General features: G+C 37.7%; 2 protein-coding genes across 14 annotated transcripts in view; one reads left to right on the top strand and one right to left on the bottom strand.

Annotated features, from left to right (window-relative positions):
• LOC127795174 (F-box protein CPR1-like) overlaps positions 1-16,014 on the top strand; it is a 29,016-nt gene extending 13,002 nt beyond the window's left edge. For 2 of the 13 annotated variants that reach the window (XM_052326683.1, XM_052326677.1), the window contains exons 2-3: positions 13,252-14,409; positions 15,409-16,014. In XM_052326683.1, coding sequence (XP_052182643.1) covers positions 13,252-14,409; positions 15,409-15,417 — 1,167 coding nt within the window. In that variant the 3' untranslated portion in view covers positions 15,418-16,014. The other 11 variants (XR_008021755.1, XR_008021753.1, XR_008021752.1 and 8 more) reach the window with 11 other exon arrangements.
• Positions 16,015-16,669: 655 nt separating this feature from the next.
• On the bottom strand, positions 16,670-17,221 carry LOC127794660 (uncharacterized). The gene has a single exon (XM_052325908.1). It carries the CDS (start codon positions 17,219-17,221, stop codon positions 16,670-16,672), a length of 552 nt encoding a protein of 183 aa, XP_052181868.1.
• Positions 17,222-26,870: the final 9,649 nt, after the last annotated feature.

Below are 26,870 nucleotides of genomic sequence, written 5' to 3'. Positions count from 1 at the left end.
ATGTCCTAAGAGCCCTCACCACTGCATAAAACTCCTTATCATAAGTAGACCACTTTCTTCTGGCTTCACACAACTTTTCACTGAAAAATGCAATTGGTCTCTTCTCTTGGGACAACACAACACCTATACCCACTCCACTCGCATCACACTCAACCTCAAACAATTTGTCAAAGCTTGGCAAAGCTAAGACAAGAGCGGTACATAATTTCTCTTTTATCAAGGTGAAACTTTGCTCTTGTTCTTCACCCCAATGGAACTTTCCTTTCTTTAAACACTCAGTAATTGGAGCCACAATACTATTAAAGTGTTTGATAAACCGCCTATAGAAAGTTGCTAACCCATGGAAACTTCGCACATCACTGACATTTTTAGGGGTTGGCCACTCTCTAATAGCTCACACTTTTTCCTCATCTACCTTTACGCCCTCTTTGCTTATAACAAAGCCCAAGAACAACAAGCTCTCATTCATAAAAGTACACTTCTTCAAATTAACATAAAGTTTGTTTTCCCTCAACACACTCAACACATCTCGAATATGCCCCTCATGCTCATTAATAGACTTACTGTATATCAAAATATCATCAAAATACACCACAACGAATTTACCAATGAAAGGACGTAATACTTGATTCATTAGTCTCATGAAAGTGCTTGGTGTATTGGTTAGTCCAAAGGGCATGACTAACCACTCAAACAACCTATCTCTCGTCTTGAAAGCTGTCTTCCACTCATCTCTAGGTCAAATTCTAATTTGATGATAACCACTTCTAAGATCAATTTTGGTAAAAATCACAGCCCCATCAAGTTGATCAAGCATGTCGTCAAGCCTAGGAATTGGAAATTTGTACCTAATAGTAATTTTGTTGATGGCTCTACTGTCAACACACATCCTCCAATTCCCATCTTTCTTTGGTGTCAATAATGCTGGCATTGCACATGGACTCATGCTAGTTTGAATGTGCCCTTTTCTCAACAATTCCTCTACCTACTCACGCAAAATCTCATTCTCCCTAAAACTCATCCTGTAGTGTGGTAGGTTAGGCAAGCTAGCACCAGGAACCAAGTCAATGTGGTGTTGAATATCTCTCATAGGAGGTAGCTCATTAGGCAACTCCTCAAGAACCACATCATGAAATTCCTCCAACAATCCTTGCACCTCCACTGGAATTTGATTCACCTTCAGTGGCTCACTCACGCTTTCTCCCTTGATAACCAATAAGTGAACCTCTCGAGTATCCTTACACTCCCTCACAAACTCAGTGTGCTTATGTGTAATGGTAAGAGAATTTCGCCCCTCCACTTTAGAAGCTTTGGGTTGGTTCTTTTCCACTATGGGTAACAAAGTATAACGCACACCTTCTTTCTCAAGCTGATATGTGTTCTTCCTACCCGAGTGCTTAGCATCCACATCAAATTGCCAAGGCCTCCCAAATAAAATATGGCAAGCATTCATATCAACAATATCACAATAGACTTCGTCGGAGTACTTACCAATAGAGAAAGGCACCTTGCGACGTTCATCCACATGTATGTCACCAACTTCTTTGATCCATCCAATCATGTAAGGGCTTGGATGTTTTTCAGGAGTTAACTGCATTTTTGCCACCATGTCTCTTCCTATGATGTTCTCCTAACTTCCACTATCAATAATCAACTCAAAAATTTTTCCTTGCATCGTACACCTCATGCGAAAAAGCTTATGCCGTTGAGTAGTATCTTCATTCTTTTGAGATAGCATTAACTTCCTCACTACACAGGTATATTCCCCATGTCCATAATCTTCTTCGTCATCCTCCCCATCAGGCCTACAATATACTTCCTTTTCAGCAACATCTTCCTCTTCTCTTTCTACAATGTTAACTGTTTTCCTCCTAGGGCAATCACTAGATCGATGCCCAATCTCATTGCACTTGAAACATTTTAAAAGAATAGGCTTTGCATAAGGATTAGGGGATTTTAGAAGATTAGAAGTAGTACCTCGAATGTTTCCCCCCGTTGTAGCCTTATTAGGGTTGACTGTATGGGGTGGATTGGAGGGTTGCACTCCCTGAACCAACTTGCCTTTATCAAAAGCTGCTTGTTTATTTTCATTCCCACTATATCGACGATAGTTGTCATTACGAGCTCTCTCACTCAACATTAACTCAGCCTTTAAAGCTAAGTTCCTTGCTTCTTGCACACTCAGAACCATCTAAACCCCAATTTTATCACGAATAGCAAGCTTCAATCCATTCAAATAACGAGTTGCTTGTTGATTGTCACTTTCTGACAATTGGTTTCTCTCCGCCAATTGCAGAAACTCAGAGGTATATTCATTCACACTCTTCATCCCCTGTGCACATCTTTGATAAGTTTCAAACATATATTGTTCATAGTTAGGGGGAAAAAACCTACCTCTTAATAGCTACTTCATTCGTCTCCATGTCTGAACTGGCTGTCGGCCTTCCCTTAATCTCGTCTCTCTTAATCGCTCCCACCAAATAGATGCACCGCCCTTCAATCTGTAAGCCACTAACTTTACTTGTCGTTCATCTGGGATCTCTATGTATTCGGTCAACCTCAGTGATCCAATCCAGGGATCCGTCAATATCAAGATCTCCACTAAAGGTAGGAATATCAACTTTTAGTTTATACTCATCATTACCCCAGTGGTTGTGCTGATGCGCATTCCTCCTAACCCCTCTACCACCAAGGTTAGCTATTGCTTGACCAAATCATCCTCTTCATCGCTATCTTCAATCACTGGTCTTCTAGGATTAACAAGGACATGATTAATGGGTGGTCTTCCCGCTTCGGCTTGATTCACCCCATTATTCAGGTTCCTATCATCATCAACTCGTAGTAAGGTGCCCAATTGGTTGCTAATTTGCTCCAATTGCTGCTGAATAGTACGAGTTACTTTCCGCTGTTCTTCAATTGCTCTCCAAACTGCGGACAACCCCTGATCATCGTCACGAGGCTGGTTACTACCGTTACCTTCAAGATTGGCCATCTAATTGGTTGATTAACCGCTCTGATACCACCTGACGCAGCGTATAACGCGTGTGTAAAAACACACACCAAAATAAGCCCTTGAAAGAGTAAACTTCAATGGCTGAAGCTTGGCTTTCAAGAAAACACAAAAACAAGACTGTTGTGCTAAGAAAACCCAAATAGGTTGCTGAAATTTGATTGAAAAAAACTTGATTACAAACTCTAGATCTTAGGCATATTTATAGTATTTGGCTAATCTAAATCCATCTAATATTTGTAAACAAAATCCAACTAGAATCCTAAAAATAATAAAATCCTAATCCAACACGAAGTATAATCCTAAATCAAGTAGAAACATGAAATTGAATTCTAAATCAAGTCGAATTCTAAAACTTAAGAAGTATTAAAATAACATAAAGTATAATCCTAAACCAAGTAGAATTCTAAAACTTAAGAAGTATTAAAATATTATTCTGGCGGCGTGGTCGGGTTGGCTTTGGGCTGGGTCTTGATTGGTGACCGCATCAATCTTTGTGTTTAGTTTCACAGGGTGTGTTTGTTAGAAATGGTAAAGTTGATTCTTTGTGCCTAGAGAGTCCTAGGTTTGAGTTGTGGAAATAATATTTTTGTAGCCCTGATTATTGTAAAGAAGGGTTTATCAAATCCAAAGTGCTTGGACACTTGCTTTTTATTGTTGAAAACTTGATGTCCTACCTAGCAAGATGGAAAACCTTTGAGATTAACTCCAGCGTGTTCCTTTTCTTTAATCTGGCGAAGCAAGTGAGAAGCTAGCTTCAATGGGTTTGAGTGAATCTGTATCAACCAGTCATAGTCCACCTTTTATTTTTTCTGTTTAATGGTTTTGTCTCAACCCTACTAAAGAGATTCATTATGTTGGTAGGGCTTTTTTAATTGAGATTTGATCATTATAAATTGTTATGTGCTAGAACGAATTGTTTATTGAAATTTGTACTACCTCAATAAATCTCCTCTTTATTTCTTTAATTGTTTATGTTCTCCTCAAATAGGCATTAACAAAGAAGAGTATGTTTTTTAAACTATCTCATAAAGATCGTGGGCAATATAACCATATATATACAACACAAATTATGTAGCTCATAGGTTTTCCATTCAAAATTCCTGGTTAATAAGTTCATATAAACTATTTTATCTTTGAGGGTTTGCCATAAGTTCTTGTGATGCAGTTTGTGTATCAGCGTTGGGTGAGAGAAAAGGAGTGAGGGGTGGGGTGTTGGTTAGGCTTTGAATTGCCTAAAAATCAATGCTGTTGGTTTTTCATTTCTTCCTTGGGCTGTCTTCTTCAGTTTTGCATGCACTTATATAGCTTCTGAAGCAAACAGGTTTTTAGAAAGTGCTGCCACATACGAAAAATGTTAATACTCCATATGATGTAATTTGCTGCTAAAGCTTTTATATGGTTGATGCGTTTGTTTGAGTGGAGAGTGATCAATTGGATGTCTGATTGGTTTCAAATAGGCTTCCAACCACTAGTATTAGCCTTAAGAAGCACACCTAATGACATTACAGAATGTATTTATCCAAGGTGCGCATTTTGTTGTGGATGATGAATGGCATCCATGTGTCTAGTTAATTATAGGCGACAGACTTAACTCAAATAATCTTGTTATATGCTTTCTTGTGATGTGACTGGCTGCTGCGATTTGTGCTTTGTCAACAACCAGTTGGTAGTGTTCATCTCTGGTCTACTTTGCTGAGTGACCTTGTATTAATTTTTAGTGTATGGATATAGGGCGTCTGGTGCATGTGCTATTTTTACCCTGAATGATATTGCTTTCTTTAATTTCTTTTGTTGTTTTGGGCTTCTACTAAGGAACTAGTGAGGGACAGGGATGCAACATGCATCAATAATGCAAATTTTATTTCAACATGATGCAAGACGATATATGCAAAATATTTTTTTTATTTTAAAAAAGGAGTTATTCCCACCTGTTTATGACCGCTAGTAATGATAGGCCATATTACTGGCGGTTTAGTACCGTCAGAAATAGCGTCCATTATCGGCCTTTTTTGGTTGCTAGGAATATCATATCATTACTGGTGGCACATACCTTGGGTAATGATTAACTATTCTACCATTGCAAATGTTTTATCATTATCGAGGTTAAAAAACTGTCGATAAAACATTAAAACATGGCGATTGAATAAACTTTTGATAAATGCGTAATAAATGCTTAATATTATTGGCGGTTATGTAAAGTTATCGTTTTTGCCCTTTTTAGACGGTAGTAAACCACATTAACTTTTCTTAGTGCATTTTTCACTTGCGGATTAGTTTCTTTGATTTTTCCTAGTCTTCCCCCATGTATGGCATGATCCAGAGCTTATTTGTCAAAACTACATTGTTAGTGGATTATCCCTTATGGTGAGCTTGTGAATGTCTGGCATTTGTGGCTGAACCATCTTAAACTTTTTTGTCTTCTTTATTTTCTCATATTTTCATGATCCAATCCTAAGTGGTATAGAATGTTATACTGACAACAAAATTGATATATAATTTCACATGATATTTTTATTTTTCCTGAAAACAATAATTTATATAGGGACGGATCCAGAAATTTATGTAGGGGGAGGCTAAAATTTTTTTTGAGGTATAAAACTGCACATCGCAGATTTTGGGGTGGGCTGTAATTTTTTTTAACTAAGTTATTATTAAAAATTATTATTTTTTACATTAAAAAATTAATTTTAATTGTGAGTTATGCATGGATTTGCCCCTAAATTTATAGAAATATTTCCAAGTTCCTCTTTTTTTTTTAGTGAATATTTCCAGGTTCATCTGCTAGAATAATTTGTAGCAAGTGCCTTCATGAAAGGCAAGCTAGTAAAGGCAATCTCTGGTCGAAACTTTACCAATGGATGGGTGGCTGACTTTATAGAACATGTAGATGTCGTGTCTTTGTCTTGTTTGGAAAATAGGAATAATTAAAACATTACAATGGAGTTCAGAGCAAAGCCATGGAGCTTCAACTTCTTCCCCTTCACAAGCCCTCTAACCGCTTTATGGTTGTAGCAATGCTCTTTGATCATTGCAATCACAAATGCCATATGCCTAACATGATGGCAACATAGATCTAGAGAGCCATGGCTACGACTTTCACAGTGAAAGGAAAATTGGTGATAAACAAAAGATCGGGAATCAAACGACCTGAACAGAGAAAATGTTGCCGATCAGAGAGGGGGGGGGGGGGAGGAGGGGGTAAAATGAAGTGATTATTAGTCTTATGGATGAATTCCCAATCTTAATGTGAATTCTTTAAATGATGAGCTCTCTCTGCAAAAAGCAGGTGGAAGGAGGTGAGAAAGATCACGAATTCAATGGCTAAGATGTTGCAAAATAGACTGGCGAAGTTATGGTTTGGATAGAGAAAATTCTAAGAAAATCTTGCACATGGCAGGAATTAAACTTGAGACCTAAGGATTTCAATACCTCATCTACCTTGCCACTAAGTCAACCCAAACTACTTATGCTAATCAATATGTATTTATTTTATTTAGAGCACTGTCGAAGCATTTTGCATATGCATAGTCTAACTGCCCTATCTAAGCCAATGTTGGTCGCTAGTTATTAGTTAGGTCTACACTAACTCTAGATGGGCAACTCACAATTAGGATCTAACTTAGTTAAATAAAAAATTAATATTTTCATGATTAGGATCTAACTTAGTTTAAATAAAAAATTAATATTTTATGCCAATTTGACTTAAAAATGTCCTAATCCCAAATTTTGATTGAAAAAATTTGGGATGAGAAACTAAGGTGGTGTTCTCTTCGTGTTTTAGTTTTCAGTTTTGAATCCATTTTTAGTCTTGTATTTTGAGTATCTATTTTGAGGTTGCTAAAAACGTGTTTTTTTTGTCATTTTGAAAAATTATTTCTCAAAATAGAAAACTGGAAAACGTGTTTATTTTGAAAAAAAAAATATTTTATAATATTTTATTAAATAAATTTGATTTAAAGTAAATTGTAAACATTTATTAATAAATTATAAATTTGATTCAAATGGTTTAAAATATAATACAAGAGATAGCTGATAATCTAACCATATATAATGCATTAAAATTGCAAAGTGCTTTCTAAAGCAATTTTCAATTTGACTCAACTATTAATTCCATGATAAATTTATTTTTGTCTACAAATTGAAATTTGACATTAATTTTGAGATTTAGATTACCCACAACATAGACATTAAAAAAAATTATAAATCACAAAATAACAAAACATTGGTTTATCATAGACATAATCCAAAATCTTGGAAATATCATTGAAAAGAAAAATCAATACAAAAAAACTATATTACATATTCATTTTAATATTTAAATAAAACAAAACAAAAAAACTTGCATACATATTTTGATTTTCTTCATTCCTATTGCACAAGATTATTACAACAAACCATCAAATTAAACCTTAATTCCAAAATTAAAACCCCCAAATCTTAATTCCAAAATTGAAATCCCCAAATTTCAACCCTGAAGAGAAGGAGCCACAGGAGGAAGAAATGGTAGAAGGAAGAAATGACTGGCAAAGGCGAGGCGAGGCGAGCCACGATTCAAACGACAGTGGTGGCTGGGGTTGTCAGTCGGGATGCAAGGGGAGTGATGGGGGGGTGGGCGTGGATGGAGGTGATGGGTTGTCCATGGTAGATGTGGATGGCGGTGGCGGGCGTGGATGGTGGTGGCAACCGAACCTTGAAGAGAAGAGATAAGGACTGGATTGTTTTATGTGTTTTGGATTCAAAGACTATTTTGACTGAAAACAGCCAAAATGTGATTTCAGCGTTTTGAGTTGTGTACAAATTTTTTTTGTGTTTTGAAAAATGCATTTTGTGAAAATGGGTACGTAAACACGTTTTGAGTGTTTTAAAAAACTGAAAACGAAAAACGGTCTGAAAATAGTAAAGAGAACAAGCCCTAATAAATAGATTTTTTTAAGTTGAAAATAGTAGAAGTATCTATTGAATTTTGTAATTATGGTATAATGACCCAGCTGATCAGTTGATTTATATGCTGATGTATAGCTGATTTGATAGACTAATTTATAGCTGATAGAGTGATTTGATAGACTGATTTATAGGCTGTATTTCTGGCATAATTCTTTGCCTAATTTTCTGCTGTAAATATGTTTCACATTACTATAAATATAGTTTAAAACTGAGAGTCTTGCTCTCAGGCATTCAACCAGTTATTTCTTCTCACATGGCATTCCAGAAAGTGTGAGAAAATTCTTTCCCACTGTGTTATCTTTCCCATGGTGCCTTTCTTCGCTTTCCCATTGTGCTCCACTAACAGTGCATTCCCTCTTGAGAATCTCAGTTCTGGTGTGCTATGATTAGCATCAGAAAATTCCAGATGACCTATTCCTGAAATCTCACATCCAGAGAACTCATCACGCTCTATCATGCTTCGCCCCTTCCTTCTGCGCTGGGCTTCACGTGCCTCGCGTCCTTCAATGGACCACCACCAAACCTTCCAGTTCGTGTCTTCAGCATTTTTCCAGCCTGTTTCAGTCATTACTTAATAGTTATTGACACTTTAAACGTCCTGAACCTAGTCTGTCCTCTCATTATGACATCCACAAAGGTTACTATTGACACGGCAATGAATTTTCCCACTTTCACGTCTGTTTTTACTGGAACCTTTGTCGTTACCTTTGAAAAATTATTGGCTGCTGCTAATTATCTATCCTGGGGTGCTGTTGTTGAGTTGTGGTTCATAGGCTAGGGCCATGAGGATCACTTGACCTAGTGAGCTGAAGATATTCCTGATGTAGAGCGTCCAATATGGAAGAAGAATGATGCTCAATTATGGGCAGCTCTCTGGCAGTCTATTAACTGCTCCCTTGCAGTCCGATACTGGGCATACAAAAAGCTATTGTGATGTTTCAGAGAAAGACTGAAAATTATATACCAGTGATGTCTCTTTGTTTCTACACGATTTTCTCCAACATGATTACCTTAAAGAAGCAGACATGGCTATGCAAATCTATTTAGGTAAACTTGAAACTTTTATGCAGGAATTTAATGAAATGATCCCTGTCTCCACCAATGTATGAGCAATTAGCACAACAGGGCAAGCTATTTATGGTTCTTGCACTCTTTGGTTTGCCAGTAGAGCTTGAGCCTGTTTGAAATCAAATTCTAGCTAATTCCCTCATTCAAACCTTTGATGATGTATCCTCACAGCTACTTTGTTTATCTACACCTGTGGTCCCTCTGACTCAGACCAAATGACAGAGGAGGTCATGGGGGTGGCTGTGACAGAAATCACAATCGTGGCCCTCATCCTTAATGTACTTTTTGCAACAAAATTGGTCACGCTAAAGATCATTGCTATTCTTTACATGGGAGACTTCCATGTGCTATAAATGTTGGTCACACTAATAATTTAGAGGGATGTGGTTCTAAATTATTAGGAAGTCAAACTCCTGATACAGTGTCCATATGAACAACTGATTATAATGCATTTCTACAATTCCAAGCAACCCAATAACTTTCCACATCTATAACATCTGTTGCTCAGTCTAGTAATCCTATTCACTGTATCTCTTAATCTTCTCTTGGACAATGGGTACTCGACTTTGGTGCCTTTGACCAAATATATGGTAACAAAAACCTTTTCTCTTCTCTTATTCAGATTTGCCTCCTACTGTTACCTTAGCTAATGTGGCTCACAGACTAAAGTTAAAGACATTGGCAAGGTCAAGCCTTTTCCTTCATTATTTGTAGTCTCTATACTCTTTGTTGGTTGTTGATTTCCATTAGTCAAATAACTCGTTATGCTAATTGTTCTATCACCTTTGTTGCTAACTCTATACTTGTGTAGGATCAAGGTATGGGACGAAAGATTGGCACAGAGTGTGAATCACAAGGGCTCTACCATCTTAACATAGCAATCACCCTTGTGGTGTGTGTGTCCTATTACTGCATCACTGAAACAACCACTTAGTTCATCCCAATCTTTGAAAACTTCATCAAATGGTTCTTAGCCTATCCAAATTGTCATCTTTAGAATGTGAGTCATGTCAGCTTGGGAAACATGTTTGTAGTTCATTTTCAAGTCGTATCACGAGTCGAGTTGAGTCTCCTTTTTCTTTAGTCAACTCTAGTGTGTGGGGTTTGAGTTGTGTCCATTCAACTTTGAGTTTTAGATATTTCGTTACTTTTATTGATGATTATTCTTGATGTACTTGGTTGTTTTTAATGAAGGATCATTCATAATTATTTTCTATCTTCCAAACCATCTGTTTTGAAATTTGAACCCCATTTGGTGTTTCCATTAAAACTTTATGCAGTGACAATGCACATGAATATTTCTCTGTTTCCTTTTAGTCTCTTATGACTTTGTAGGGTATCCTTCATCAATTATCTTGCCCTCATATTCAACAAAACAGTGGCTAAACAAAAAAATAGATACCTGATTGAGACAACCTGTACTTTACTAATTCAAACCAATGTCACATTGGAATTCTAGGGAGATGCAGTACTTATCGCCTGTTACTTAATCAATTGCATGCCTTCTTCTGTGCTACACAATCAGGTTCCACATTCTATCTTGTTCCCTCAACAGTCACTTATTTCTCTTCCCCCTCATATTTTTGGGTGTACTTGCTTTGTTTATGATCTCACTCCAGGCAAAGACAAGCTGGTAGCTCGATCCCTCAAATATATTTTCTTGGGCTACTCTCGGTTGTAAAAAGGCTACCAGTATTATTCCCCATATCTCAATCGTTATGTTATGTTTGTTGATGTCATCTTCTTTGAGACCAACTCCTTATTCTCTCGTACCTCTACTGCACGCCACACTATCTTGATGTCCTTCTTGTCTTGTATGTTGGCAATATCCCTATCTACCCATTTGACACAACTCCTTCCTCTACTTCCCCTCCTCTACTCCTCACATATCATCGACGACCTTGATTTGTACCTACACCAGATAACACCCCTTCACCTATTCTTGATGATGTACGCACTGCTCCAATGGTTTCCCTCACCATGTTTCCTAATGCAAGTCCTCCCCTTGCCATTCAGAAAAGTACTTGTTTCACATGTAATCCGCATCCCATCATGTTTGGTGTCAGACAATGCTTGATGAAATGGTTGCTTTATGCTCTATTGGTGCTTGGGAATTTGTTCTGCTGCCACCTGGGAAATCTACTATTGGTTGTTGTTGGATCTATATCGTCAAAGTCAACCCCACTAGTTAAATTGATTACCTCAAAGCTTGTTTGGTTGCTAAGGGGTATACCCAAATCTTTGGCCTTTTGATTATGGCAATACTTTCTCACTAGTGGCCAAGATTACTTTTGTTCGCCTCTCTCACCATGGTTGCTATCCGTTGTTGGCCCCTCCATTTGTTGGATGTTAACAATGCCTTCTTCCATGGTAGGAAGAGGTTTATATGGAACAACCTCTAGGTTTTGTTGCTTAGGGGGAGTTTGGATTGCTATGTCGACTACGCATATCTCTCTATGGCCTAAAATAATCTCCATGAGTTTGGTTTAGGCCATTCAACTTTGTTGTACAACAGTTTAGCATGACTCGCAGTGAGGTCGATCACTCAATATTTTATCACTACTCCTTGCCCAACCTCTGCATTCTCTAGTGGTTTATGTGGATGATATCATTATTACAGATAGTGACCAAGAAGGCATCCAAAAGCTAAAACAACACCTTGTTCATCACTTTCAAGCCAAAGACTTGGGTAAATTGGAGTACTTTTTGAGCATTGAGGTGGCCTAATCAAGTTTTGGTATTGCCATTTCACAAAGAAAGTATGTCTTAGACATACTCGAAGAGACATAGATGATGGATGCTGAGGCTATTGATACTCCAATGGATCCAAACTCCTACTAGGACAAGGGGAGCTTTTAGCAAACCCTAGTAGGTATTGCAGACTTGTTGAAAATTGAATTATCTCACGGTAACTTGACCTGACATTTCCTTTGTTGTGAGTGTTGTTAGTTAGTTTTAGGATTCTCCTTGTGATAGTCATTGGAATGTTGTGACTCACATCTTGAGATACATCAAAAGGGCACACTTAGGTGGTTGGATATTCAGATGCTGATGGGGCAGGATCACGCTCTACTTCTGGGTACTATGTATTTGTTTTAGGCAACTTAATATCATGGAAAAGTAAGAAATAAAATATGGTTGCCAGGTTTAGTGTACAAGCTGAATATTGAGCTATGGCTGTAGCAACCTATGAACTCGTATGGTTGAAGCAATTGCTCCAAAAACTGAAATTTGGAGACATTAGGCAAATGAAGTTGATATGTGATAATTAGGCAGCTCTTCACTTGCCTCTAATCCAATTTCTCATGAAAGGAGCAAACATATAGAAATTGATTGTCATTGTGTTAAGAGAGAAGGTTCTTTCAAAAGATATTGCTACTGCATTTGTGAACTCTAATGACCAACTAGCTGATATCTTAATTGAATCCCTCCATGGGCCAAGGATAACTTACATATGTACCAAGCTTGGTGCATATGATATGACATGTATGTTCTACCTTGTGGGGGAGTGTTGAATATTGAAATTGTGGTATAGTTGACCCAATTGATTAGCTGATTTGATAGGCTGCATTTCAGGCAGAATTCTTTGCCTAATTTTCTGTTGTAAATATGTTCCGCATTATCATAAATATATATTAAAATTGAGACTCTTTCTCGCAGGCATTTTGCCAATTCTCTCTTCTCACAGTATTTAATAGGTATTTGTTACTTGATAAGGACATAGATGGATGATTATGTAATATATGTTTTACTTGATAAATATGAGTACAGGTGTGGAGATACTCGAGACATTGTGATTCCTACTCAATTTATATGATGATGAATGGAGAAAATAATTTTGATTTAGAGATTTCATTTGATAATTATTTTTATTGATTTTAACTTAAAGCCAATATAAGAAATAAAAAAGAGCTACAACATAACAGGCTAAATAAGTAAATATCACTTTTTCTTGTCTTTCCCCGTAAGAATAATGATGTTTCCCCTGAAATCAGCGTTGTCAAAATCAAAGCAGCGCTATTTTTGTCATTCTTCTCACTAGACAGAATTTCGACCCTTGATTTCAGGTGAAATATCACGATCTCTCTCTCTCTCTCAAGCAAAAGTTGACTTTTCATTCCAATTTCCAAATCGCAGTAGGGCTAGCAAAAATGTTTCGGCTTCTGGGCTGCTTTTCTCCATCAAAACCCTTGAAGCCCTAAATTCAAAATATACTTCTTTTACAGATGAATAAAATGGCAGAAGCCTATTTCCCTCAAGAAGTGCTGGCTGAAATCTTCAAGAGATTGCCTGTGAAATCCTTGCTGCGATTCAGGTCAGTCTCCAAATCATGGTGTTCTCTAATCAGCAACCCACAATTCATCGCCCTTCACAGGAATTACAACATGAACAACCCTTGCATTTTGGTAAATTACTACCCTGCGGAGCTCTATACCATGCACTATGATAATGATGCATTTGAATTGTGTGCTGAGGTTGAATACCCTTTTAGGAGGCTTAGTAGGTACTATCAAATTCTGGGTTCTTGTAATGGGTTGATTTGTGTGGGATCTAAATTGGATTCCCTTGCAAGTGATTTGTTTATATGGAACCCTTCTATTAGGAAATTTCTGACCCTTCCGACACCTGCAATCACTTTTAAATCCTGCGGTTCACATAGGATGATTATCGGATTTGGGTTTGATTCCAAGACTAATGATTACAAGGTGCTGAGAATGCCTTATGTTCCAGGAAGAACTGGGTTGAGTAAGGTTCCATCTGAGGTTGAGCTTTATAAAGTTGAGCTTTATAAACTGAGTACTGGTACTTGGACGGGAATAAATGCTGGTGCGCCTCAGTACGAGATATTTAATAGTTTTGCATCACAGGCTACTCTGAATACTGTTGTGTACTGGGCTGCATTCGGTTTGACCAAGACCGGTGGGTTTTTTAATGTGATTGTGGCTTTTGATTTTAGTGATGAGGTCTTCAAGGAGATGAGTGTTCCAAACACATTGGTCAACAAGGGTCCGCTGACAATCTCTATTGCAGCATGTGGTGAATTGCTTTCTTTGTTCCACTACCATCAAAGTTCTTCCAATGGATGTTACAGTGTTTGGGTGATGGAAAAGTATGGCGTGGATAATTCTTGGACAAAACTTTTCAATATAGAAATAGATCCATTTCAAGGAGTGACCCAAATGTTTGGAATCAGGAAGAATCGGGATCTTCTGATGGTAACAAGTGATGGCAAACTAGTTTCTTATGACCCACATGCTGAACAGGCTCAGGATCTTGGAATTCGTAGGGGTGGAACCTATCTGTCTGCTAATCCTTACATTGAAAGCCTAAATTTACTTGATAGAGCTCATGGAGTCTTGGGTTATGATTCAATCCCTAGACAGGTAATGATCCAAAATGCTTGATATACTTGATTTTGTAACTTTCAACATTCTTTTGAACATCAATGATTGACAATTCTTGGTGGTTCTTTTAGTTCTATCATGTCTGCATTGCTTCGTGGTAGGAAATTGATTTTTTGTTTTTTGTTTTTGTATGCAGATATGGTTGAGTATTTACCTTATTTAGTTCTTCCATAATCCATAATATTCTAATTAGTACTTTTAGCATTACATTTTTGGTTGACTAGAAGAGATGGTTTATATTTGGCAATAAAATCTTAGCTGATAAGAATATTTGAATAGTTTGACAAATGACTGCAAGAGAGTGACTTTGTACCTCACTGTTTGGAATTCATACCCAGTTGAAAATGCATTGAATACATTTTTTTTATGCTCCTCTTTATTGTGATGTGGGACTAGTAGTTAATTTTTTGGTTTTCCAGCATGAAGTGCCTAAGCCCTAAGGATGATACTAATCCTAAAAAGACACATCAATTGCAATAGTTTATTTTGATACCACATGCATTTTCTTTTTCCTTGTAATTTCTTGGTATAGATTGTGGAAAGAGTCTCTTTGTAAAGGCAGGATATAGAAATGACTTCCCTGACCCTCTTAAAATGGGGATCCTCATGCATTGTGGACGCCATTCTAATTTCCTGCCATAGAATTTTAGGATCGTCTTATTTTGGCTCTTTAGTTTTGTAGATCTTTTTGAGGAGTTTGCACTTTTTTGATGTTGCACATATATAAATTGGACAAAAGCTTGTCGTTTGAGTTAATTGCTTCAATTTTTGGCTAATAACAGACAGTTAAATTGCCTACTCAGTGATAGGCTTTAGGAGAAAAGTGTGATCTGTATCTTGAAGGTTTATTTGTGGGTTTTGATGGCTGAAATCAATTTTCTTCTGATTATTGGGATTAATTTGTATGAAAAATACCAAATAGAAGACCTTTTCTTTTTTTGTTAGTTTTTTAAGCCCAATGCTGGTGGGCTATTGCAGGGAGAATGAGGAAGCCAGGCTGAGTTGTGAAAGACAAAGACCACATGCACCGGATCAGCTACAGAAGATGAAGATGAAGATGAAGATGAAGATGCTTGTGTGTTGGTGTGGTTTCTTGTGACTTGTCAATACCATTCTGTAGAAGTTTTCATTGGGTGTTTAATGTTGGTGGTACTTTAGAATCGTTGATGAAGCCCCAACTCTAGTTATATGAATATATGTACCCTGTTTGATACCATTATATGTACCAGTAACATCCTTGCTGGCATTGCACCCAGATGTCAAATTCTGGTACTTATATGTTGTTCCGATTAAGTTAAACAGAACTTTTCGTGCAAAGGCAGCCAAGTCTATGGTTGACACCTCACCAGCGGATCGATCCCACAGCCAGGTCTTGTTTGGATGGCCAGAAAAGAAAAAAGCAAGGGGGCATCTGATGCTCTCTTTGATTCAGCTCTTTCTTCCCACTTCTCAGAACCCTGACATCTCACTCACTCTCATATGATTTTACTTTATTTCCTTTCTTGGATCAGTCATCTTTATCTTCCTAAAATGATGCTTCTATAAAGTTTTAATGAAATGCTATTCCAAATGCCAATATGAAGTTTGTTATAATATTTATTTTTTTATTAAATTTATTGTTCTCTAACCTAATATGGACTTAATCTAATTGTCTAAATTTTCATGCTTCCCAACTATTAAACCTTATGAGTAGCTCCTATGTGACCTTTCACACACACACACACACACACACACAAAAGAAAAATATTTAAATGTCAATCAAGTGAAGGCCACTTTTCACACACACACACACAAAAAGAAAAATATTTAAATGTCAATCAAATGAAGGCCACTTTTTGTTGGGTTCATGATATGTTTCGATGTATTTTCAGCTGTAATATCTGATCACTATATTTAAGTCATTTTAATGATAGCTAGCTCATGGGATTTAGTTTAGCATACCAGGTATGTGGTTTACTCGTTTACTGCTTGTCCAACAACTCCTCCTATCAGCTCAAAGCCTCAAACTACTTGCTCATGATAAACTGCACCCAAAATTATTTTTATGTAAACTAATTGTACTTTAAAATTTAGCATATATATATATGTATATGTATATACATAAAGTAAACTAAAGAGACCTCAAACATTAAATTCAAATTCACAAAGGATCTTCCTAATCAGATAGGATGTTCCAAGTCATAAAAAAAAAAAAAAAAAACGTAATCTCTCTTCGTCCCTAAGTTAAGTGTTCCTTTAATTAAACTACTGCATCACTACTTTTTTCTTCTTCCACACCCAACTTCCTTCTCCGACTCTCAAAATAAAATACAGAGGTGACAATGTAGCTCCACTCCACTACCAATCCGAACCAACCAACCAAACCCGCATTCTCCCCCAACCACTTCATCACCGCCGTCCATCCTCCCCTCATTACATCCTGACCCTCCATCTTCTCCTCCAGCTTCCGGTTAATCATGCCCGAAACCAAACCCAACCCACCAGACAAAACCCACCCGCTAATCCTCCTCCCCTCCATCAGGCCTGACCCGATCCGAACCGCTTCCCACCCCGCCCGATCCTCAAGTATAGAGACCACCATCGCCAAACTCAGGACCGCTGCCAAGTACGTCTCCATCGCCACACCGATCCCGACTGCGAAGCCGGCGAGGAGGCTGGATGTCTGCGCTTCGAGCAGCGGCACTAAAGTGCGCCATGCATGCACGAAACCCAGCATGACGACGTAGACGCAGATGGAGGTGGCCAGTGCCCGCTTCCACGCGAGTCTAACCGTGGCCGTCGCCGCGTGCATGGTGGGGCGCCGACCGGAGCATGAGATATGGGAGGAGGTGACGGTGGCGACTGCCGCGACGAGGGAGAGAGAGTAGCAGGGGAGGAAGAAGACGGTTCGGAGGTGGAGGAGGGCGGCGGCGGCGGGCCGGGACTCTGCCCGGAGGTGGCGGGCCTCGAAGAGGGTCGGGGCGGCGATGGCCAGGGATTCGAGGTAGTGAATTTGGGATTTGATGGGGTGGGAGAGGAGGGAAAGGGAGAAGAGGAGGAGAGAGAGGGGGAAGGTGGTGAGGAAGAAGATGGAGAAGAAGAAGGTGAAGTTTGTGAAGACGATCTGAAAGGAATGGAGAAGGGCGGAAAGAATGGGGAGAAAGCAAGTTTCTGCTTGGTGGGGAAGAAGGAGGAGATCGTCGTCTCTTCCAGACATTTTCTGCAGCTCTTGCTGCTCATATATGGCTGTCCTGTGTAGTTTGTTGATGCTTCGGCCGATCTCTCCCTCTCTGTCTCTCTGTGTATATATATAGACAGTTAGACACCCACACATGGAGCGAAGGGTTGACTAGTGCCGAGAATAAATTTCATGGATAATACTATTCGGCCGAAGAAGTGCCACCCAAGAGTTTTCGCTAAATTTTGGTGCAAAATATCGCAATATCTTTAATAAAGAGAAGAAGCTGAAATTTCAAAAATAATTCTCTCCCCCCCGGCCCCATATTCTCTGCCAGACTCTCTTTCCTATCATTCTAGCCTTCTCTCTCTCTCTCTCTCTTTCATGCTCCCCTTTCGGGGAGGCTTATTCCTCCCTTCCTCCAAGGCCATCTCACTCTCTTTTTCTCTTGCACGTCCGACCGAGCCCCAATTTTCCCTTGGGCATGTTCCGGCCATTTCTCTCTCTCCATCCTCGTGTGACAGCGTCTCCGACGTGCCTCGGCTCAATCCGAGTCCGACCTACAAAGAGGTGAGTCTTTAGTTTTATTAGTAATGGTATATGTGAGTGTTGGGTTTGGCCAAAGATTTTAAACTTAGATTTATGGAGATTCGGCTATTGGATCTTGTTACTTTTTGGGTATGGTCAATGGGGATAAGAGTGTTGGGTGGTTGCCTCGAATTGTTGGAAACCACAGGCTATGGTGGTCGGTGGCGATTGGCAGTGCGTTTAAATAGGTTTTGGATTTGGCCGAGACTTTAATGTTAGATTTAGGGAGATTGGGCCATTGGATCTTGTTGATTTTTGGGTATGTTGGTTGATGGGCCCTTGGCAACAGGTGGTCACCTCTGATCGCCAGAAACCATCAGTTACGGTGGCCGGTGATGACTATCAGTGCATTTTTAAATTTGACCAAAAATTAAAAATCAAATCTATTAAAATTTAACTGTTAAATATGTCTTATTTTTTTGTATGTTATCTCTCTTGACTCGGTGTTTGTGATGGTAAGCTTTGATCATGGGAAGCTTCTGCCGGCAGTGGTCGTCGGCGACGTTGGTTGCAGCGGTTACATATATACATATTTTTACATATTCTGTTTTGTAATTATTTTAATTTATATTGTAAATATTGATATTTAATTGTGAATTTGTATTGAAGATGTTGAAGTTAAATTGAATTTGTGAAGGTTTAAATATTAATAAATTAAATTGAATTATATTTATTTTGTGAATTTTTAAATTAAAATTATTAAGTTTATTTAAGAATTGAATGATAAGTAGTTATTGTTAATTTTATTTGAATTTAGATATTTATTAAATTAAATTTAAATTAATTTAATATTAAATTTATATTTATATTTATTAATGTGTATAAAGTTAAATTTTAATTTATTTAATATAATTTATTTAAATTTATATTAATGTGAAAGTTAATGGTGAAAATAATTTTCTTGTAAATGATATAATAATTATATAGTAAACAAACACTTAAAGTGTATTGTACACTTTATTAAAAGAAAAATTAATTCTTTATTCGTAAAAAGAAAAGTCACTTAACATGGCCTAATTTATATTTACATTCACTCGTTGGATTCATTTATATTTACCGTCACTTAACATGGCCTAATTTATCTGTAAGGAGGAAACCAACCTATTACTCTACCATCAAGGTGGAAAATGAGTTGATAGGTCCCTTATTTATAAAAAAGTGTCTTTCTTCTTTTATGATTTAATAATACTCATTATGTACATATATATAATTTATGAATTTTAATATTAAATAAACTTTTAATCGAGATCATAATTTACTTGATAAATTAAAATAGAGCCAATCCCAAATGAACAAATTTTTGAACAAAAATGGTTGGTATCGCTCATGATCCTTCTCTATCTATCTGGTTAGACAAATTTAAAAGAGTACAACTCAATCTCTATTATCACACAAAATTATTTAATTATTTTTTAAATTTTATTTAATATAAATTTAAAATATATCTACACATTAATAATTTCAAATAAAATTAACAAAAACTACTTCCCATTCAATTCTTCAATAAGCTTAATTATTTTAATTCAAAAATTCACAAAACAAATACAAATCAATTTAATTTTAACTTTCACAATATTCAAATATCACAAATTAAATACAAATTCAATTTAACTTCAACATCTTCAATACAAATTCATAATTAAATATCAATATTTACAATATAAACTAAAATAATTACAAAACAGAATATGTAAAAATATATATGTACATAATCGCCGCGACCAAGGCCACCACCAACCACTGCTGGCAGAAACTTTCCACGATTAGAGCCTACCATCACAAATACTAAGTCAAAAGAGATAACATACAAAAAAATAGGACATATTTAACGGTTAGATTTTAGTAGATCTGATTTTTAATTTTTGGTCAAATTTAAAAATGCACTGACAACCACCACCAGCCACCATAACCGGTGGTTTCCGGCGATTATAGGTGACCACCCGATAGCCAAGGGCCTATCAACCATCATACCAAAAAATCAACAAGATCCAACGGCCCAATCTCCCTAGATTTAACATTAAAGTCTTGGTCAAAACCAAAAAACGCATAAATGTGTTGATGATTAAAATGTCTAAAAGACTTATCTCCCTCCTTGTAGATCTGAGCCAATGGAAAGGTGAGAGTGCCTCAAAGTGAAAGAGACTAAGAGAGGGCCGGAGATAAAGTCGCATGGGCAGAAGACGACGACCCTTCTTTGATTCGAGAAGAAGGCTCCCACTACGGCTGGTTTGTCTTTGAGTAATGAGGAAGGTCGAACTAGAGAGAACAAGAGGAAGCAAGTGAGAGAGAAGATAGTGAGAAGAGTGAGAGATTTTACAATGGATAGGATCGAACAAGAGAGAACACAGAGAGAGAAAATGAGAGAAAATGGAGAAGAAACTAAGAGATTGAGCGTCAGAGAGAGGGAATGACTGAAATTAGAACAGGGGTATTTCTGTTAATTGGACTATGGGTGAAATTGTAATTTCGTTATGGGGTGGCACTTCTTCGGGTACTACTTCTGGCCGAATAGCATTATCCAAATTCCATTACTCGGGTCCTTATTCTATTTTTTATTATATTATAAATAATTGACATATTATTTTACTTTAAAAATTATTTTTATTTTCATCACGCTCTTGTGCTTCTCTCTATTTAACTTTATATTTCATTAATTTATTAATAAACTTTAATTCTATTTATTTTATCTTACATATAATTTTTACTACTATAAAAATAATTAAATACACAAATCAATATTCAAATATACAAAATAATAAGATACATAAATACATAAAATTAATAATCAAATATATAAAATAATTAAATATGCACATACACAAAATCAAAAATCAAATATACAAACCAATAACTAAATATACAATATCACTTATTCAATACACAAATAAATAAAAAAATCTCTAAAATCACAAACCCAAATTTGTGCAAGACGATGAACAACAAATCATGCAAGAGCCCCCCACTGCTCATTGCTCATTCTGCTCGTCGTCGTTAATGGCACTTCTATTGGTTGCCGTCACCTTTGAATTTGGTGGTTTTCACCCAAATTTTCTTTTTCATCACACCTGTAACTTGTCTTTTTTGGTCATCTTCTTTAGATTTATTGGTCGCCGCATCTGCAACTTCTATTCTCCTATCAATTTCGTCTTCGTCGCGTCTGGTCGAGTCTCATTCGACATTGATGGTCGTTGTGGGAGAGAAATGGCGAGGATAGCTTGGCAAATTTCAATCACTGCATTTGGTAAGAGTTTTGAGTTTTGTCAAATTTTTGGCGAGTAATTTTGGTGATGACGAGCAATGTTGGAGGTAAAAATTTGTGTTTGGCTCGCTATTATTTGGCTTGGCGAGCAGAATAACAATCTCGTTAGAGTTAGGCTTAGGATATTTTAATCACACTCTCTATTCTACTTTCTATTATATTATAAATAAATTTACTCCTTATTTTTTTTATTTTAAAAATTGTGTTTACTTCAACTACACTTTCTATTCTATTCTCTATTTTATTTATTTATTAATAAACTATAATTCTAATTTTTTTATGTTACCTATAATTTTTACTACTATAAAAATTTAATATTTATTTATTAATTTAATAATAAATATTACTTTTCATCTCCTCCACTGTGTTTGTTCGTCTTCGCCGTTCATTGGGTTTTGCTGTGACTGACCATCTCTGTCACGTCTGTTCATCTCCTCCTTCGCCATGACTCTTCTTCTCCAATTGTGGGCTTTTTTTTTTTTGTAGTGTCCGACAGCCTTCAATAGTTATCTTTGAAGTCGACAACAAATCACCTACAACGTGCTTTGTCCTCTTCATCTTCTTTGATTGAGTTTCGTGCTTTAACAGTGATAGTTTTAACTATGATAACAATAGTGATGGCGATGTCTTCAACGATGACTGTTGTGAAAAGAGATGGCAATGGGTGTAGTGAACAATGACAATAGTAAAAAAAGATGAGGAATTTAAACTTCATTATTTGGATAGTGAGCAAAATCGAGAATGACGAGTGTGATAGTGCGGACATAATCTATTTCGGCTTCGTTTTCGCCCCCCACATCCCACCACGTGCTTAGATAAAGCTTAAAGATAATAAGGGTTAACGATAACAGTCAGTGCTCTAAAACGCGCTAAGTGCTAGTCGAGCGTCAGGCTGGGGCCTAGCGCCTAGGCGAGGCCTAGAAAAATTGTTATTTTTTAAATTAAAATTCATATTATTTTAAATGTACATACAAATTAAAATTCATATTATCCCAAATATACACATATAAATTAAACAAAGATTATGAAATATTAATATAGATTATTAAATTTAGAGTTTAGACTTTGTGAAACACAATTTATAGGCATTAAAAATAATAAAATCAAATAAAGACATAATAACAAAATACAACAATAACAAAATACAACACTTGGTGGAGGAAGAACAACTCAACAAAATACAAGCAACAAATTACAACCAGCAGCAACAGCAACAAAAACACTCGGCGGAGGAAGAAGATCGAGAACTAGCAACGCAAGAGATAGTGGCGGCATGCGACACGAGAGAGACAACAGCAAGCAGCAGCGTTGCTGCTGCTGCTTGCTTACTGCTTACCAGAGGAGGCGCAGGGTGAGTGAGGAAGATGTGCGAGCAAGCACGAGAGAGGTGACGGCGACGGCGACAGCGTGTGAGCACGAGACGGCGGCGACGGCAACTCTGCAACTGCAAGAGACGGTGGCTGCGTGCGAGCACGAGAGAGGCGACGACAACGGTGACTCTGCAACAGATTGTCGGTGGCGGTGCACGCGAGAGAGAAGGGGTAACGGGTAAGGGGAAACAAAACCCTAATAAATTTATACTAATCCATTCATGGGATCGATTAGGCCATAATCGGCCAGGCGGTTCAAGCGGCTAGGCGTCCGCCCGGTATTGATTAGCCGGGTTGGCGCCTAAGGTAGCCGATTTGACCATAATCGCGGTGGCCAGCGACCGCCTAGCGCCTTGGCTCTGCCTAAGCAATTGCCTAGGCCGCATTTTAGTTCACTGATAACAGTGACGATGCGGACAACCTCATGCCCTTAGTCATACCTCTTAACTTAATTAATTATATATTTACATTTTTAAATAAACATGTTAAGATATAATTTACTTGGCATATATGTTATTGATTGTTTGGCATAAAAAATAATCATAAAATTATTTTAGTATATTATTTCTAACTTTTGCATAACTTTTTTTTTTGCCAATAATATTTGATACAATAAAAATAAATTGAGGTATTATTAAATGTAAAAAATTATATTTGTAATTTTATTTATCATTTTTGGGAAATAATAAAAAGCATTTTTTATTGTAACATTAAATAACATGTTTTAAATATTTTATTTAGCACACGAAAATTCCCTGATACTAAAATTGGCTTTTCTATTAGTTAGTGATAAATTTTTAATATGATATAAATTATGAAAATTTTATTAAACATATGAATATGATCATAAATAAAAAAAAAAATAGAATGCAATTAACCCTCCAACTACACCAAGGAAGAGGAAAACTTAATATTAATTGTAATTTGAACTAAAGAAAGATTAGAGAATCAAGAAGTTTTGTTTCTGAACAGCAAATCTCTGGATCATTGAGGAAAATAATTGTTGGAATCCCCCATCCATCAATCATCATTCTTTTCCTCCTACCTTATTCATCCCCCCTTTTCTTTCTTCTTCCGCGGACCACAGTTACAGTTGTTATTCCAATGGATGAATCAACGCCAAAGCTCAACAAAAGTGAGGCCATTCAGAGCCAGCAAAGTTGAACAGAACCATATGCTACTGCCAATATATCCCAACCAACAAACACCCAATTAGTCACAACCCAATTATTTCTACAAGGACCTCCAGTTGCTAAAATTTTTTACGTCGGGTCGGGGAGGCTTGCATCCATACACAAGATTAGTAGTATTGATGTTTGTTTTGTGAAGAGGCTCTATTTCACAACTTGAACCCCCTTTGACTAGTAATATTAAAAATAACACAACAGGAAAAGGGTATCACAACCAAGAAGCAGAGCAACAGCTGAACATTCAGAACTGTAATAGTCGTGAGAAAATCTTAAAATACAAAAGAAACAAGCTCAAAATGCAGGCTCCTTCGCGCATAGAAACAAAAATCATAGCAAAGCAAAACCCAGAAACCCATTGAAACTTGCAACACAAGCCACCTCCTAAAAACATATGGCCCAAAGATGCATTATGGATAAGCAAGAGCACAACATACCATTGGCAGTTTCAGTTAACCAAAGGATACGTTACATTATAGCGCTATGTTTGATCTCTATTGACAACATGAATATGAGGCAGCCTGCCAGTTCAAACCAAATTCTTTCTAAGACAGTCGTACCAGAATCCAAGTCTTTCCTTTCCTCTCTTTTCAGAGCATTTCAGGTTCATAGTTCTCAGAAGAAAGTTCCTTCTTCACACAAAAGGAACAAAGACTAAACATAAAGCACTTGGTTACATATAACGAGACACCGTAGTTGAGAAAAAGATATTGTTGCATGAGAGATACTAGCCAATGGTTGCACCAGAACAGTGAACACACACACACACAAAAAAAAAGATTCATTAGTTCTATGGAACTAACTGCAGCATTTCAGGGACATTATTATGTAACACAATCCAATTTATCTAATGCATTAGGCAGTTCTATAAATTTCACAAGCACAAAGACTAATCATGCTGCTGTCAGGACACTATGGTTGTTTTAGGGGTATTTTCGTCCTTTGGGGTTATATTTGTAAGGTAGGTAGTTGTAGTTGTACTAAAACAGCTATTGGAAGTTGTACCTTGGATGACTGCGAGTAAGTTGACGCCAAGGAGAAGCTATAAAAGGCTTCCCAACTTAATGAGAAGCACCGATGAATATTCATAGTAACTAAATCTATCTCTCTCTCTCACTCACTCAATTTCTCTCCCTTGATCTCCCTAATGTCTGTCTCTCCCTCCCTACATTCTTCTCTCACCCGGCCCTAATTCTCTCTCTTATGAAGAGAATTTCCATTATCAGTCACGAGGACCTGACAGTTTTGGTATTAGAGCACCGCTCCTTGGCTTAGACGTAGACTCAATCAGCGGCAGCAATGGCAGATGGAACTGGGATGAAGCAAATGGAGTCACAACTGCTGCAGGTGACCACCACTGTGTCAGAGTTGCAGAATTGAGTAGGCGTGATGGAGTCGTTGATGGAGAAGAAGCTCGATACAGCGATCAACCAGATGAATCAGATGCGTGTGGAAGGAATGCAGATGCGCGCTGAGATAGGCAGCATGCGTGATGATGTCAGTAATCAGATTCGCGAACAGATCCAATCCTTCATGATGATGTTTGCTCTACAGAACCAGGTGAGGTTGTCACCTGATTTTCCTCCTAAGGAAAGGACCGATCTAGTCCTGCCAGGACTTGGACCAGGCCCTAGGGCAGCAGATTCCTTGGATTTTTAAGCGGAACCTGCTGTTAGTGGAGAAATGTTGGGAGGAACGAGCGCCAGGCAGAAGGCAGGGAATGCAGGCTGCTCAGTCTCACCCTCATTTCCCTATGCCAAAGTTGGACCTCCCATTGTTTGAAGGACAAAATCCACGGTGGTGGATCCGGCGCCATGAGAAGTTGTTCACCTTATATCAGATTCTAGACTATCAAAAGATCACCTTAGCTTCAGATGTGGCGGAGTCCTGGTTCCAAGGATGGAACAGGTCGCAAACAAACAGTAATTGGCCGGACTTTGTAGAGGAATTCTGTGTTAGATTCAGAGATCAGAATTTGGTTGATGTAGTGGAGGAATTCAATAAGCTGAGACAGGAAGGGACTGTCAAGCAACACTAGGTGAAGTTTGAAGAACTAAAGTCCCTAAGATCACGCTAAATCCCAGTTGGAGTGAGGCCTATTTTGTTTCAAGTTTTATCAACGACTTGAACGATGAGTTAAGGCCAACAGTTAAGATGTTGCAGCCAAAGTCTGTTAAACAGGTTGCGGAAAGTGCACGGCTGCAGGAGATGATGGTGGAAGCCTTAACGAAGAAGCAGAAGTTTTCTTTTCAAGGTAGTCAGGTGGTGCTAAATCATGGAAGTGGTAACGAGATGGTGAAATCCAGCCAAATTCTTAGAGGAACTGCTGTCCAACCTACAACAGTGGGGAATCAGCCGGTGGGAGGCAGATTTAGGAACTTTTGAGCAAAGGAGGCAGGCGGGCCAATGATACAAATATGGAGACTGGTATGTGCCTGGTCATCAATGTAGGAAGCAATTATTGATGCTGGAAGGAGATGAAGAAATGGTGGAGAGAGAAGAAGTTCTGGAGGAAGAAGAGATTGCAGTGGAAGAAGCAGGGGATGGTGAGATCTCTCTGCATGCCTTGCAAGGCTTGGTTAACAGTAAAACCATTAAGGCGGGAGGGAAGGTCAGGAATCATAGGCTGGTGGTACTTATTGACAGAGGAAGCACACAGTTTCTTGGACGAAAAGACCGGCAAGAAGCTAGGGAGTTCGGGTACCAACATGCAGCCATTGACGGTGATAATGGCAAATGGAGAGAAGATGGTTAGCATATCTGCCTGGGTGAAATTTCATTAGGAGATGCAGGTAGAATCATTTATGACTGACCTGCGATTGTTGAAGCTAGGGGGCTGTGCTGTGGTGCTGTGCGTTGATTGGATGAAAATTATTAGC

Source organism: Diospyros lotus, chromosome 2 (genome assembly GCF_014633365.1).
Source record: "Diospyros lotus cultivar Yz01 chromosome 2, ASM1463336v1, whole genome shotgun sequence".
Lineage (NCBI taxonomy): Eukaryota > Viridiplantae > Streptophyta > Magnoliopsida > Ericales > Ebenaceae > Diospyros > Diospyros lotus.
This window is presented reverse-complemented; position numbering and strand designations above follow the sequence as displayed.

Bases quoted from the DNA above. Each gene is read 5' to 3' on its own strand.
- LOC127794660 (XM_052325908.1), bottom strand. From the start codon at position 17,221: ATGCACGCGGCGACGGCCACGGTTAGACTCGCGTGGAAGCGGGCACTG.